Source organism: Halichoerus grypus, chromosome 14 (genome assembly GCF_964656455.1).
Source record: "Halichoerus grypus chromosome 14, mHalGry1.hap1.1, whole genome shotgun sequence".
NCBI classification, from domain to species: Eukaryota; Metazoa; Chordata; class Mammalia; order Carnivora; family Phocidae; genus Halichoerus; species Halichoerus grypus.
The window spans coordinates 87,900,894-87,916,723 of NC_135725.1; the positions used below are offsets into that span (position 1 = coordinate 87,900,894).

Genomic DNA, 15,830 nt, shown 5'->3' on the forward strand with positions numbered 1-15,830 from the left:
TATCGACTCCCTGCTCAAACGCTTTCAATAGCTCCTCAACTGTGGCCCAAAACAATCCAAACGATTCTTGCCCACCTCCCCCCTCAAGGACACCATTCCTAGCCTCAGATTCCACTACTCCCACCTAAGACGTCTAAGCTCCAGCCACACGAGCCCCTGCTTCTCTCACCTCCCTGCCTCGGGGGCAGAGCAGCCTGGAGAGTTGCCTGAATTAATTCTCTTAAGGAAGTGAGCTCGCAGTCCCATGAACCCCCATCGCTCCGGGCCCCACCTCTGTAAGCGCTGTCAGCTGACCTCCCCCAAATGTGTGTCTGCTCTCTCCGGGGGCGGATGCCACGCTGACCCGCCCGCATCCCACCCCTCTGGGGGCTTTACAAGACAGGAGCTCCCGGAAATACTGGACGAACGGATGAAATCATCATTATTTCACGCTATCTGCTGCAGGTAAGCTGCACGGAAACTGTTCCATTGTACGGACCAACGGGCAAAACGTGCAGCCATGAACCAAATGATGATGATGATGACGGTGAGCAGAACGATAGGGTAAGACGAGAGAGAAAGATCTGGAAGAAGGTCCAATCACAGCAGGAGAAGGGACAGCGTGCGCGAGCGGGGAACCGGGCGGACGCAGGTCACCTTCGAACGTGTAGAGGGCTTTGCAGGTCCCGATGGCAGGCAGGGGCTCCTCCTCATCAAACTCGTCGTCGAAGTCCGTGGCCAGCACCTTCACCTCACCCTCCTGACTCTGCTCCTCCGTGTAACTGCCATCCGGGCTGCTCAAGAAAGGAAACCACACAGCAACTATAGCGACTGCCCAGTGACGCGCTTGCACCCCCCCGGACTGCCATCACCAAGGCCATCGCAGGTCACCCGCGTGCTCCGTCACCGCCCCACGCGGCACTAGGGACCCGCGCGGTGGGGAAGGGGCAGGTCAGGCATCTTGGGCTCTTGGGAACAGAGCAAGTGCCTCACGCTCGTCTGCAGCCTCCAGAATCGGGACCCGAACACAAAGCCAACCTGCTCCCCGCCGGACGCCAGGCGCGGTAGATACTGTACCTCTCGCGGTCCTGGGCACAGTTGTTGACCGTGGCCGGGTTCTGGGCGTCGAACATTCCACTCTGCCGGCGGGCCTGCTCGCTGCGCGCCGGCAGCCTGCCTTCCACCTCCGCCAGCCAGGCCTGCGAGCAAAAGCCACCAAAGACGCTGCTCTGAGCTCAGCTGAGGGCCCGGCCAGGGAGTCTTAAAGGCCCCAAATTCGGGGGGCTCAATGGTCACTGAAGCTGAGACTCGAGAAGGACCCCCCCGTCTCTAGGGTCTCTGCATTCAGCTGGATAAGGCACCCATAGGCAACTGCTCCTAGTGCATCTCACGTTGGAGAAGTAGAAGCAAGCGTGTTTAGGCAACTGTCACAATGGGGCAGAAAGAGCGCTGGACTGTGTTAGACTCTTGCACTTTTTTTTAAACTTTTTTTTTTTTTAAAGTAGGCTCCATGCCCAGCGTGGGGCCCGAGGCAGAGCCTGAACTCACAACCCTGAGATCAAGCCCTGAGCTGAGATCAAGCGTCGGACGCTTAACCGACTGAGCCACCCGGGTGCCCCTCTACTCTTGGGCTTTTTAAAACAGCTGTGTGATTTCAGGTAAGTCGCTTCTAGTTCCTTCTGGTTCCAAAAGTTTGTGACCGTGAGGTCCCACCGGAGAAGAGGAGACTCCTGCCGCGCGTCAGCGGTGACTCAGTGTGAAAGCTACACTCACTTTTTCTTGTTTTGAGGAGTATGTCACTCTTTTTAATAGTAAAGAAACGTATATACAGGAAATCAAATAAGATAAAAGATAAAATTATCTTGGGCAACATTGGAAACAGTGTAAAAAAGGCCAAAGGATAACAATGACCAGGAAAGAACATTTCTAGGTTCTAAACCCTCCAACAGTCGTAACTGATTGACGGATTCTGGGAAGAATCTTAAAAAGCCGTATCTGACCCTTCGTTGCTAGAAGTAACCGATTCCGACTGGAGCGATCAGTCACTGATATATTTTTCCATGTTCTGTAGCCTCGAAATTTGTGGGTAAAAGAAGCCCTCTGTCCATAGCTCTCGAGTGCTTCTCTCTCCCTCCTTAAAACATTTATTATTTATCTTTCCTACTCATTTCTAATTTGTGTCTCTCAGCGGTTGTCACCTCTATGACCCTTTGATGATGGGTCCTTTGTAAGAACCATAACGTATTTGACTTGATTTTTTTTCACTTCTGGATTCACAATGGCACACTGGCCGCTGTGTCCATCATCAACAGGCGCTGGAACGGGACCGACTAAGCGAAGCGCTTAAACCAAAGAACAACGCATCCAAATACAACCGTGCATGTCGGTTTTAGGGGACATCCTGGGCAGAGGGCATGCCGAGGGGCAGAACAGCCGGTGGGTGACCACTTTTCCTTTTATCACAACTTGCCAAGCCCCCCCGACACCCTCCAGCCGCACCTCTTGCACGAATGGCTGGTGTTCTACAGCATCCACAGCCCTTCCTCGCTTTCTTTTTTTTCCAACAGAGCTTTTCACCACCCACAGCGTTTTCATACCTCAAATTTCTGGGATTCTAGCCGCAGTTTCTCTATATTTTGGCTGACTTCGGTTAATTTGTGATCCAAACTGGCTGGGTCTCCCATCTGAGGATTCTTCAGGTAAACATCTTTCATTTTTGTTATGGCATCTCTGAAAAAAAAAAGAGGGAGCAGGACACGGTAAAGGTGAATGTCACCCGCCTAGTGTATTCTCCCACCATCTTGCACGCCGTGTGAATGGGAGCACGGGAAGGCGATGTCACCACGTGGGTTGGAAGGGAGTATTGGGGCCGGCTTTCATCCTAAAACTCCGTAAGAATTCTGCTCCCGAGGTCTGTATAATCCAGAGATGGATATGAACATTTCGGTTGCCTTTTCTGAACGGTATGTGGTACCTCCCTCTGCCCTCAGCAACTGAGAAACATAAATCAATCCTGTGCCTTTGCCTTTTGCCCCAAACAACAACAAAAACAAAGCCCAAATACCCAGACGCACATTTTTCGTGCAAACCGAAGCTCCAGCCTGCATCCTGGTCTTGTGGGCTACCATATGTTCCCCTCATGGAGAAGCACGGTTAACTGCTTTGGAAATTTTATTACACACTCTTTCAACTATTAAGAAACCAAACCCACAGTTGGTATCCATGACAGGCGGGTAACTGAGCCTCAAAGCTACATATCGCAAGATCCCACACCCTTCCTGAAATCGTGTTGGCGGCCCGCCCACAGCAACCTGAGTAAATGAATCCCCACAGGAGTGCTGCAGCCAAGCTTGGGGTTATCTCTGGGACCAAAGAGCTCTATTAATTCTGAACTCTGGTTCTGAGAGACTTTTAGTAGGGTTCGAGGTGTTAAAAGTTTAGAGCAAATGACTCTGCAGCTGGTAAGGGGGCCAATTTTAATGAGCTTCAGTAAAAGGCAGCCTCAACCTGTTATACAACATAAGACCAATGAACCAAACCCTATTTTGAGTCATGGGAAATAGTTTAACTGAAAATACAGAAATAACAGGAAGAGAATTTCCACAAGTCCTCACCAGGCCTGGGCCCATCCCCTCGCATCTGAGCCCTTCTGAGCCCTTCCGACCCGCTGCTCCTTTGTGGGTACTGACTGTTCACTTTCCCTGAGGTCCCATCTCCACTACAGCCCTCCCCCTCCACCTGCACTCCCCGCGCCCCCTGACTTTTCTCCACTTCCTTCTTTCCCACAGCGTGTATCGCTTTCCAACATTATGTAAGTTGTTATTATGCTTGTTATTGTTTATTGTCGGTCTCTTCCTACTAGAATGAAAGCTCTCCGGGCCCAAGCTCTTTTGTTAACTTGGGATCTCCCCAGTGGCGGGACACTACATGGCACGCAGTAGATGCTCAGTAAGTATCTGAGATGAATAAATGCTCTTACTACAAACAAGCTGTAGTGTCTACCTTTACCAAATTCCTCTCTTGACTTTATGGCTACACCTCGAGCTACTGTCCTACCTCTCTGCAAAACTTCTCGAAAGACTTGTCGAGATCCATTACCTTTGATTCTCCTCCTCCTGTCTCTCCTGGTAGGTCTCTCCAGAAGTTTAATTTTGTTCATCTTTTCAAGGAATCAACTTTTGGATTTGTTGATCCTTTTTGTTGAGTGCGTATGTTTTTCTATGTCACTAATTTACACTCTTGCTTCTGTTTTCTTTGGTTCAATTTGCTGTGCTTTTTCTAACTTCTTGAGATGGACACTTAGCTCACTGATGTTTAGTGTTTTTTTTACATATGGAAAAAATACACATTTTTTAATACATATGGAAAGATATCGTTCCCTTTATGAGCATTGCCTTAGTGACAGCCCAGTAACTGATGTATAGAATATGGGTTCAGGTTCAGCTCTGCTCCAGTATCTTCCAATGTCTCTCTTTTTTTTCCTCTTTGTTGTGCTGTCAGTGTGTTTCTTTTCTTCTTTTTTTTTTTTTTAACATATAATGTATTATTTGTTTCAGGGGTACAGGTATGTGTTTCCAATGTCTCTTATGATTTCTTCTTTAGTCTTTGAGTTATCTAGGGCTACATTTCTTAATTTCTAAATGTTTGTTATTGGTACCCAGCTTTACTGCAGGCTTCAGAGAACACACCTTGAATGGTGTCTACCCTTGGATGTTTGTTGAGATTTGCTTTGTGAAAACAGGATATGCTCAATTGTTGGAAATGTTGTGTGTGTGCTTGAAAAGAATGTGCACCATGCAATTATTGGATAGACATGATTGAGGTCGATTTTGTCAATTATATTATTTAAATATTCTACCCTGAATCTGTTAATTTGTTTTACTAGTTATTCAGAGAAGAGCATTAAACATCTCCCCCAACAGTGATGTGTTTGTATTTCTTGTACATACTCATGGCAAAGGGTTAATAGTATAACCTTTTTTATGTTTTGAGATCAGACAGTCCTACAGCTTTAAACTGGGCTGTTTGTTACTCAAAGCATTTAATGTTATGAAGTTGAACTTCTTGAGCTTAATAGTTTGAGGGGTTTTTTGGCCTGAAAGTCAGTCTTCCTCTGGCTGGCACTGGTCAACCAGCGTGTGGATGGTATATCTTTTTCCATTCTTTTATTTTCAATCTGTCTATACCTTATGAGGTATGTTATTTTTTTATACCTTATGAGTTAGATGTGCCTTTTGTAGGTAGCATACAGGTGGATTTTGGGTTGTTTGTTTTTTAGTCTGAAAATCTAATTGGGACATGTAGTCTGTTGACACTGAACATACTCATTTTATTTTATAGACACTATGTGCCAGGCATTGGTCCAAGCACCTCCATACACTGACACATTTAATCCTCACTATTAACTTCCTTTTCAAGATGAGGAAACCGAGGTAAGGTTAAGAGGTTAAGATCAAGAAGAAGTTAAGAAGCTTATCCAAAGTCTGCAACAGAAATAGGCGGAACCAGGTTTGAACCCAGGGTATATTAATTTATTTTTAAGTTTTATTTATTTAAGTCATCTCTGTATGCCACGTGTGGCTCGAACCCACAACCTGAAGATCAAGAGTCGTACACTCCTCTGACTGAGCCAGCCGGGCACCCCTGAACCCCAGGGTGTTTTAAATCTCCCCTCACACTTTGTGCTTTTGATTAGTCCTGCCTTGTCCCTCTTGTACAAAATGTAAGTTGCATGAGAGCAGAGGTTTTCATGTGTTTTGTTCATCGCTTTATTCCCAGGGTCTAGGATACTTCCTTGTACACAGTAAATGCTCAATAAACAGTCATCAAGTAAATGGTTAAACTGGATTTGCCTTCTTACCAGCAAGGCCGCTGTGAGGGTTAAAAGGTTAACCAGCTTCCACGGCCACAACCCAAGTGGCAGAGAAATTTTTCTGTATAACTATTGGACAATAGTGTCCACGACCTTTTTCAATGTCGTTTCAAATACCCGAGCCAGAACTTCTTACTCCCATACAGAATATTACTTATTCAACACCCCGAGATTTAACTGGTTTATATATACATGACCCTTTTTATATATGGTCCCACATGTAATAAAAAGGATAAAGAAAATTTTCATCTCATGAGGTGTATTTCTAACACAAAACAAAACCGAAGTTAATTCTATGTGCTGTTTGTTATGCACTGTAATAGGGTTTATAAAACTACCCATTTGGGGCGCTTGGGTGGCTCCGTCGGTTCAGCATCCGACTCTTGATTTCGGCTCAGGTCATGATCTCAGGGTCGTGGGATTGAGCCCCGCATTGGGCTCTGCACTGGGTGTGGAGTCTGCTTGAGAGTCTCTCTCTCCCTATGCCTCTCTACGCCCCCACCCCGATTTCTCTCGCTCTAAAAAAATAAAAAATAAAAATAAATAAAACCACCCATTTTTCAGGAGTTGCTCTACCAGAAGTAAACGAATAAGCAACTACTTTTCTTTTGCCATGTACTAAACTGTACTGCTTCCCCAATTTTGTTTGTTTGTTGGCTTTTTGCATAACCAAATTTTAACCCCAGCTTCGCCATAACTATATTTTTTTTTTAAAGATTTTATTTATTTATTTGAGAGAGAGAGAGAGAGAGAGAGCACAAGAGGGGGGAGCAGGAGAGGGAGAAGCAGACTCCCTGCTGAGCAGGTAGCCCGATGCAGGACTCGATCCCGGGACTCCAGGATCATGACCTGAGCCGAAGGCAGTTGCTTAACCAACTGAGCCACCCAGGCGCCCTAAATTTTTTTTTTTAAAGATTTTATTTATTTATTTGAGAGAGAGAGACAAACAGCATGAGAGGGTAGAGAGCCAGAGGGAGAAGCAGGCTCCCTGCTGAGCCGGGAGCCTGATGCGGAACTCGATCCCAGGACTCCGGGATCATGACCTGAGCCGAAGGCAGTCGCTCAACCAACTGAGCCACCCAGGTGTCCCCGCCATAACTAAATTTATGTAGAATCACTTTTTGGCCTGTGTACAGGGCACAAAATCTCAAGTTATCTTTTAGAAAATCTCAAATAGATGAATGATTCACCTAATTCACTCTGAGAATTTATAAGGTGAGAGACAATTAATAAAGTGGTTTTTCAATCAGATTCATTAGCAAGTAACCCCTAAGTGACAGAAAAGATCTACAGGTTATAAATGTGGGAAGGGAAGCGCAAATGAAGAGATATCAAATCTTTTCTTATTATTTTTTGCATATATACCATCCTGGGATCAAACTTACAAAACAGCTCAGAAAACCGGGAACCCCAGCAGTGGGATCCTGATGCAGAAGCTTCTCAAGAGCAGGCAAACATCATAACTCTGATGGCCGGTGGTGTGTGTGTAATAAGACATACTATGATCTGTTTTCTAGACACTATCAGTACGCTCTATAACAAGATAAGGAGACACGGGAACCTCTGGAAAGGTTGACTGTCACTTATCCCCAAATAGAAAGACAAGGACATTTTAGACCCAAAGCTAGAACGTGGGGCAAGGGAAGGGGGCAGGATTCACACCACGTATCTCTTCCTCATTTGTACAAAAAACTCAGCTACATACGTAAGATTAAAAAAAAAAAAGAAGAGGGTGGGGGATGGGTGAAACAGGTGAAGGAGACTAAGGGGACACTTATCGTAACGAGTACCGAGTCATGTGTAGAAGTGTTGAACCACCATATTGTACACCTGAAACTAATATAACTGGAATTAAAATTTAAAACTTAAAAGAGAAATAAAAATTTTAAAAAGTACAGAAATACAGAAAAAAAAAAAGATAGCCAAATGTATTTTGTTCTCCAAACTGAGAGTAAAACCTATTTGTTAAAAGAATTCTCCCGATCTGTAATGAAGCCATCCAGTAGACCCTCCATGAAAAAAACCACACGGCTGAAATAATCACTTCTCTTGAAGCTCTTTTAGGATTCCCATCTTTCCACACTGAACCTGAATTTCTAAATAAGTAGTATCGCTCCACTCTACCTTTGATCCATCTCCTTTTGAATTTCTTTATTTAATTCATCGACTTTCTGCTGCAGCTTTTTCCTTCTCTGCTCGGGCGGGAGGTTGCTGAAATCCTCTGGCGTGGCGCCCTGCAAATGCAAACAGGCATGAGCCGGCGCTCCTCCTTGAGGACAGACACCGAGTGAAGCCCGCAGGACACATTCCCCAGACACCAGGGGATGCAGATGTCTGCATGTGTTCTCATGAACTAAAGGGAAGCTCTTTCCCACGACACCCAGCTGAGATGCAAGATCAATGCATGCAAACTGCAAAAAAGTCCCACACACCGGTTCGGGGTCCAGGCTTGCTGGCCAAACCACCTCCGCCAAGGCAAGGAGCAAGGCTGCACGAGGAGGGAGGGGAAGAAAAAATTCTGCCCCCCCCCCCCACGAGAATCGATGAAAAACAAATTCTGAGGCAGATTCTTCACTTGCCCGTCAGCGCTGGTAGCCAACACTGGAGCGTGAAGGAAGTTTGAGGTTTCTGCTCCCTCATACAACACAGGGACAAGTGCCCCCATCATCAACTGTCTCATGTCGAAGGCACTGTTTTACTCCCTACTCGGAGTCTTTCCACTTCGCCACACAGGCTGAGGCCAAAAGTTTCCATCCCCACCAAGTGACAGATGGGACGTCTGGTTCCTCAGAGAATGTGGTGGGGGGAAGGACATTAAAACATCTATTCTCCCCCTCTCTCCCCTCCACGGCCTCTCAAAGTCTGGTCACTCCTTTCTGACATCTGTAGGGTGACCTCAGCAAATCCACATAGAATGCGCTCCCCGACCTCCACACCAACTTCCCAGCGCCCGAAATCCAAGCCAGCTGTTTCCAATCCAGCAGAAGGAGCCTATTTTGATATCTTGATCCCCTTTCAGAAACAATTAGTAGCTTTCCTCGGCGCAGGCGATTTCAGTAGAACACATCAACAGCGAGCTTCCAGACTCCTGCAGATGCTTACGTGTCAGAAGCTGCGGCTGAAGCTGTCGGTGATCAAGTGCCTTTGCTTCAATGAAGCGATTTTCATAAAGAAAGAGAAACGTATTCAATCGCCAGGGAGAAGCCAAGGAATTTTAGAAGAGATTTTACTTTCGAACCAATGAAACAGGCTGGCTTGGGAGCGTGGGTGGAAGAGAGGACCCGGGTAATATAATTCCAAAACTGAGCTGAATTTGCCAAGCAGCTGACATGGTGCTTGTGACCAGGTTCCTTGGCTGCTTAGGACAGAGTGCCAGGGCTGTGCTGGGAGCGTGTGAGGCAGCAGAGTTTAGCCGAAGGCCACGCACAGGCCTTTCAGCTGATGTTCTTAGACTTGTGCGTGCGTGTGTGCGTGTGCCCGTGCGTAAGAGAAAGAGGGAGAGATGAGTGAAACCAGAACACAAGTGGCTAGTCCCTCACGGCAAGCCAAGCAAGCTCAGTTGCCTCTAAAGCTTAGATGAACCCAACTCATCTTCAGGATAGAAATAAATCAGGCTTGTTTTTTCTGTCCCCTATGCGATTATCGTGTTGGAATACTTGGAACCTGGACCGTGTGCTTTTCACTTCGCTCAGCTCCGTCACCGAGCCTGAAAGCACAATACCTTGTATTCATGCTGATTTTACTTAAATCACATGAGCATGTTTTCCAAAATTCAGGGGATTGTTTTGTTTTGTTTTTAGGTGCTGGAATGCAACAAAACAAAAGACGCGCTGCTTCAGAAGCCAGGAAATCCAGGGAGCGCTCAGTGTTAATTCATCAATAGTTCCTAAGCCTAACGACGGGCTCGGAGCCCCAAAGAATTTTTTCTACAAAGAATGGAAAAGTTCTCATCTCTGCACTGGTGAATACGGTAGCTACACATAGCTACTGAGCATTTGAAACTCGGCCAGTGCAACTGTGGAACTGAATTTTACGTTTTTATTGGATTTTAATTCACGAACATTTAAATAGGCACATGTGATGGGTGGCTACCGTATGGGACACAGGTGTAGACTGTGAGCAGGTGTAAGGTTTGCAGTGTATAAACAGCACTTGTGACTTATTAACAGATACCCTCTACAGCAAAAAATTTAACTTTATTTACGAGAACTAAAACCCATTAAATAATAAATGAACGAATTAGGTCCCTTTCAATAGGTAGTCTGTGTTTCTGTATTGTTATCTAGAAACTAATCTCGTGAACCGTGCCTCAAACTTTGCATTGCCCTTGGAGATTCAGGTCACGGCTTCTTCTAGATCCAAAGGTGCGTCAGGTGTCTGGAAGTACCTTAAAAGGCCATTAAGGCTTGGATTATTTTAAACCATATTCTGACCTATGACTCATTTTGCCATGAAGGAATTTATATTTCTAGCTTTGAGTCAGAGCGGACTTTCTGAAATCTTTGGAGTGGCCCAGTTTGGAAAGGACCGGCCCCAGAGGTGGCGCTGGTTTTGCAAGAGGGGTCAACGCGTATATGGATATTTTAAGTGGCTAAGCCTCTAGGAGGACCTTGTTTCACATTTCTGGACTCAAATGCTTGCTTCTGAGCATCTCTCCCCAATAGCACAAGCATGAGCTGCTTCTTGAGAGTTTACACTTTTTTTTCACCCCAGGCAATGCTTCACTTTTTTTTACTGGCTTCCAAGTAATGGCAAAAGAAGAAATACAGAAAGGGCAAGGAAGAAACCCCAGTACCTGAGAGACTCCTACTTAATTGATCCAGTTTCTCCCAAATTCATGCTGCCACTGAACACAGTTCATTGAAACATTTAGAATGTTTTCCTTCTCGTAGAGACCTTAATTAAGGACTCGTCTGGGGATTTTATTTCACAGTCTAAGAAATGTTCCATTTAATAAAATGTTTTCTCTAGGGTCGGGTTGGTTGCCAAATACTGAGTCAGGTTGAAAAAATTCTGGATATCCACACATATATGTATCCATGTACACACATACAAATGTGTATATCAGGACAACCAGAAACTATTATCCTGCATCATCAACAGCAGTGCATAAAGTAGCTGACCTCATTCCTGGTTGAATTGTTGCAGCTTATCACTGTCCATAATTTTAGGACATTCTCAGCTGTGGTGTTGAGAACTTACACATATCTCAAGTATAGTTAGGGGTTATAGAGTTAAGGGTTTCTTTTAATAAGTTTAATGATTAGTCTGTTTCCTAGGGCTATGCAATTAGGTAGGAACAACACAGAATACTAAGTAAATTATTTTAGAAAGGCTTAGGAGGCTCTTTTAACTGTCCATAAAGTCATCTTGTGATTTCTTAAATCAGCTATGCACAAGGCACCCACGTATTTATGTTGCAACTTCAAGATCCCATTGGTTGCGAATCTTGCAGGCTGCCTTGGACCTGAGTCTGAGACTGGCACCATTCCTGCACGTCTCCTTCAGGCTTTCTGTGTTTTTCATCTGCTTCTGTGGCTCCCAGGGAGGAGCATCTTTAGCTGTTAAATTTACTTTTATTCCAAATGATCCAATAAATAAACTCCCCGATATCGAATATTTATATTTATGCTCACATTTAAATAAAGTTTATTAACATCTGTCCTCCTCTTAAGGCCCCAATAAGAAAGGAAACCAAATCATGAGTTAAGCGTTAATTTTCTTAGCAACTTGAAAAGATTAAGATCGCCCCTCGTAGATTCTGGACCTTTGGATTGCAAAGGTCTAACGAAGAAACACCAACGAAAGCACACGCAACAGAAACATATACCAAAAAACCTGATTAGATTCGGGACATGCATAGAATAATTGTGCTTACCAGCTTGAGAGAAAGCTTCACGTAAAAATTGAAGAGGTAACGGGAAAAAAAGAAAGAGAGAGACAACACATCAGAAGAAGAGGAATTTGGTCAGTTGCATCGTATTAACATAACACATAAATTCACCTGTCGCTTGTGAAAATGACTTGCAGCGGATCTGTGCAAACGTTCACAAGAGGGGCTGGGCCCTGCCAAAACCTTCCTTTAGCTGCCATGTTGCCAGGGCAAAGAATAAAGATAGAAAAGGAGAGTTTCTGTTCACAGTTCTGTGTGGATCACATCAGCCTGGATATAAGCTAAAATAAGTTTGCAGTTGGTGACACATGCTGATAATAAAAGACAAAAAGAATCACATCGCCTTTTGTTCACCACATTTCACATGGAGAGTTTTACTTACAGGGGGCGTCTCAAGAGCAATTGTTTCCACAACGTACAAGTAATGTATTTATCTTGAGGAACTCTAATAAATGCGAACACTAGCATTTCTCGAAGGCATGAAGGCAAACTCTTGAATGGGTGAACAGGTAACTAGGGGCTGGAAGTTGCTCTAGGAAACCATCTGCAGGATCCTGAAAGCCTCTCTGCACCAGGCTGGAGGCAGGACGACACTCTGGCACCGCTAACCATGCCCCGGCACGGTGGAAGGTGTATTCAGGGGCTCTCCATCCACTCTGAGCCCTACCCACGGGGCTTACACAGCACTTGGGGAACTAACAGGGGTAGCTGCCCTGAAAGTTAGTTAGGAAACAGAGAGCCAATTATCTCAACTACCCAGGGGTACTCCTTGCTATGGGTTTCCTGACAATTATCAGGAGACAGCTGGTGCAATTTTGCTGGGCCTGGAGATTAGGAAAGGTAGAGCGATTACTGGGCACAAAACAGATTAAAAGGCATCTCCAAATTAGAAAAAAAGAAACATGTGGCTCTTCGTTAACAGGTGAGACATGCTCTATGGCTGGAAAGCAGTGTTTTGAGAGCGCGGTGAATTTTTACTTAGCTGTCGTCAATCCTAAAAGTTCAGGCAGCTGCAGCAGGATCAAAAATATGTTGGAGACAAAGTACCAAAGAAAGCGCCCTCTGATTTTAAATTGAGAGTGCAGGGTGTTAAAAATTCCTTAACCGGATTTTAAAAATCTTATTCTTAAGATGAACTCAAAATGGACACTTCTTTTTAAATAGGCATCAAGCTTTTAAAGAAATCACCCCTATGGGGAAAAAGACTTTAAGGAAAGAAGCAGTAAGACAAAATTTTGGGAGAACGAGGTACGTACGTGCACACTCCTGACTATTCTTGTGGGCCCCTCCTGTGAGCTTTAGCACAGATCGGTTGGTCACGACTTGAGTTCTTTACAGACAACACTCAGGGTGCACAGCAGAAAACTTTGCAAATATCTTCCCTACAAAGCACACTACCCCCTACAAATGTTTTCTCACACATTATTGTCTAAAGACCTGACATTTGAACTCCGTATACTACCTGTTCTCTATTCGGCTAACTTCCGTTACTTATATGCATATATCAATTATATATTCTTTCTTAAGCGTTCCAAAAGAAGCATTCTACCACCAAAACTAATAGCATAGGAATATTACCACTTCATAATAAAAAAAAAATGAGTCATTAGGATTGCAAATAAATCTGAGGACCCATAGGAAATACCGGATTTTCAAGACAGATTCAATGTTCTGAAGTGGACAGCAATGGGTCATCTACAAGAAGCACCATCACGGGATGTGGTATTCTTGTAACGATCCTACACCGGTTTTCGGTCTTAAGTTGTAAGCCCACCAGTTAGATCATTTAACATTAGGAACCGAATCATTTCAGAGAATACTTGTAAAGACTGCATTAAGTGCATTGCGAGACATCCGAGGAGCTAAAAAGCTGTCAGTTTCAGGCAACAAGTATAGAGGCTTGGGGGCCACACATGTCAATAACACATGAGGGGGTCACAGAGCCAGCGGGTCCATGTGTTACTGCTCAGCCACAGGTACTAACCTCAAGTACGAAGAAAGGGGACAGTGAAAATAAATATCCAAGTAACTGTGTTTAATTAAGGTCCGTGGGAAGTCACGTGACTACTCTACGACCTTGCTCACGCCCCAGTGATTGTTTTGGTTCTCCAAGCGTCATGGCATAACCCCCCGACGGATCCACCTCTTTCAAACGGGGATGTGGGTCCTCGTACGAGCTACACAACTGCCGTGTGTAAGAGTGTCCTTCTCCGGGCACCACGCTCTGCGGCTGCGTTTATGGGTGAGATTCACACCCATCGTAAAATCACACCCACTGACATCTCAGATGGCAGTCACGATCAGCGAAGGGGGGGCAGAGCCAAGCTCGGTCCATTGGCATTTTGAGGCAGCTTGGTTGTTCTGGGAAGTTGGGATCCTTTTCCCACCCAAGCTTTCCAGATGAAGTAGCTTGGGGTTGAATTTATACTAACAATGAGGCCCTTCCCCTGTCCAGGTCTCCCCGTGGGGAATTTCATTGCCAGGTCCCCGGTCTTGGTGCTGTCATAGGGGTTAGTACCTGTGCCATGACTGTATGCCCTGGCCGTCCCAGGTAAACTTACAACATAGTCCCTAGCTTCAAAAGCATACGTGGGTTTCCCTATCGTCCTCTTCATGAGTTCTTTGTGAAAACTGAAAGACTGAGTCTGCCAATAATCAGCAAGAGAACAAGATAAAATAAATAAAATTAAAGTAACCATGAAATTGTAACATCTGACAAACAATCGGTAAGGGTTTTCCAAACCTTTTGACCAACTTCGGTGGGATTTTTCCATGCAATGAACTCTAAAACACGTGGGAACTAGGTCCATATTTTAGATTTAGAAGGCCCTTGCCCAGAGCAGAAAGAGAAATCTTAATTTAAGACAACAAAATTACATTTGTAAATTGCAAACCGAGACCATACTATCTAGTTTCATTTTTCCTTGACTTAGGTAAAGATGAGAAAATGGTTAATAATGCTCAGGTGGCATACTTTAGAAATGTTCAGTGAAACAAAATTTTCTTACAGATGCCAATGATGCACAACAAAAAAACATTTTATCCTGGTTAATTATTTAGACACAAAATCGCCTATGCTAAGAAATGTCTGCATAGGATTTACACATTCAGATAATAGGAACAAAGGATTGAAATCTGGATCTGAAAGCTGCAAAACACAATAAATTAAAAGATGTGTTAAAATCACAGATCTATTATTCTAGGACACTTTTCCTATCTTTGGCACAACAGTCTTAAAGTTAAAAAGTAAGAATAAAGGAAATATAAGGACAGTATCATTTTCATCATGGGCCCTGTAATCCGTGTACCTTCTGGGTTGAGATTGCTTTAAAATCAAATTTATTTCCCAAACTTCAGATTTGTTTTTTATTTTTGAACTTCCTAATTTTACTTCTGTGATGCATTTCCTTTTTCATTTTTTTTCTTTCTTTTTGTTCACTTCTACTTCCTGAAGGAAGGCACCTCAAATCTGACCCTCACTAAGAACAGGTTGACCCAAAACGAAGGAAGCAGAAATGTGTTTCTATTTATTTACTAATTCTTCTAGAATGTGTACGTATGTGTGTTAACTCTCAGGAAAACAAAGCATTGAGAAAAAAAATTTTTGACTTGAGTTTTTGCTGAGCACAGATTTAAAGAGTAAGAAATAAAATTCACTTTGTTCATTACAATTTTTAAAAGAGGGATTTTCCTCTAAATCATCATAATAACTTGTTTCTCATTTCACTGTTTTTGAAGGGTTATATTTTTCTTAGCCATCTTTCCTGTACACTTATTGATTACTGACATTCTTTGGTCTTTTCCTAAACATTTACAGAACATCATGAAACACAGATTCGGAAAACCATTTGCAACCAACAGACTGTGTAGTGTTGAGAGAATGAAACAGACACAGAAACAAATGGTAAACAATCACAAATATTCAGCATACTCTACGTGAGGTTCCAAAAGACCATGCAGAGGTACTTATTAGAAATATAACAAATGAGTGCTCTGTAAAGGTTTTGCAAGTGGCAGAGAGATGGGTTAACTGACTTACAGTTAACATGAAACTTTATAATGTCGCAAAAACACCCTGGCCAGATG

At 44.0% G+C, this 15,830-nt stretch overlaps 1 protein-coding gene across 17 annotated transcripts in view; it reads right to left on the minus strand.

Annotated features, from left to right (window-relative positions):
• The window catches only part of FNBP1 (formin binding protein 1), a 136,189-nt gene that overhangs the window by 8,185 nt on the left and 112,174 nt on the right, over positions 1–15,830 (minus strand). For 5 of the 17 annotated variants that reach the window (XM_078061888.1, XM_036117045.2, XM_078061890.1 and 2 more), the window contains 5 exons: positions 11,730–11,744; positions 7,976–8,085; positions 2,577–2,709; positions 1,057–1,178; positions 637–776 (listed from right to left, as the gene is read on the minus strand). In XM_078061888.1, the coding sequence (XP_077918014.1) occupies positions 637–776; positions 1,057–1,178; positions 2,577–2,709; positions 7,976–8,085; positions 11,730–11,744 (520 nt within the window). The remainder of the gene's footprint in view (positions 1–636; positions 777–1,056; positions 1,179–2,576; positions 2,710–7,975; positions 8,086–11,729; positions 11,745–15,830) is intronic. The other 12 variants (XM_036117038.2, XM_036117046.2, XM_078061891.1 and 9 more) reach the window with 3 other exon arrangements.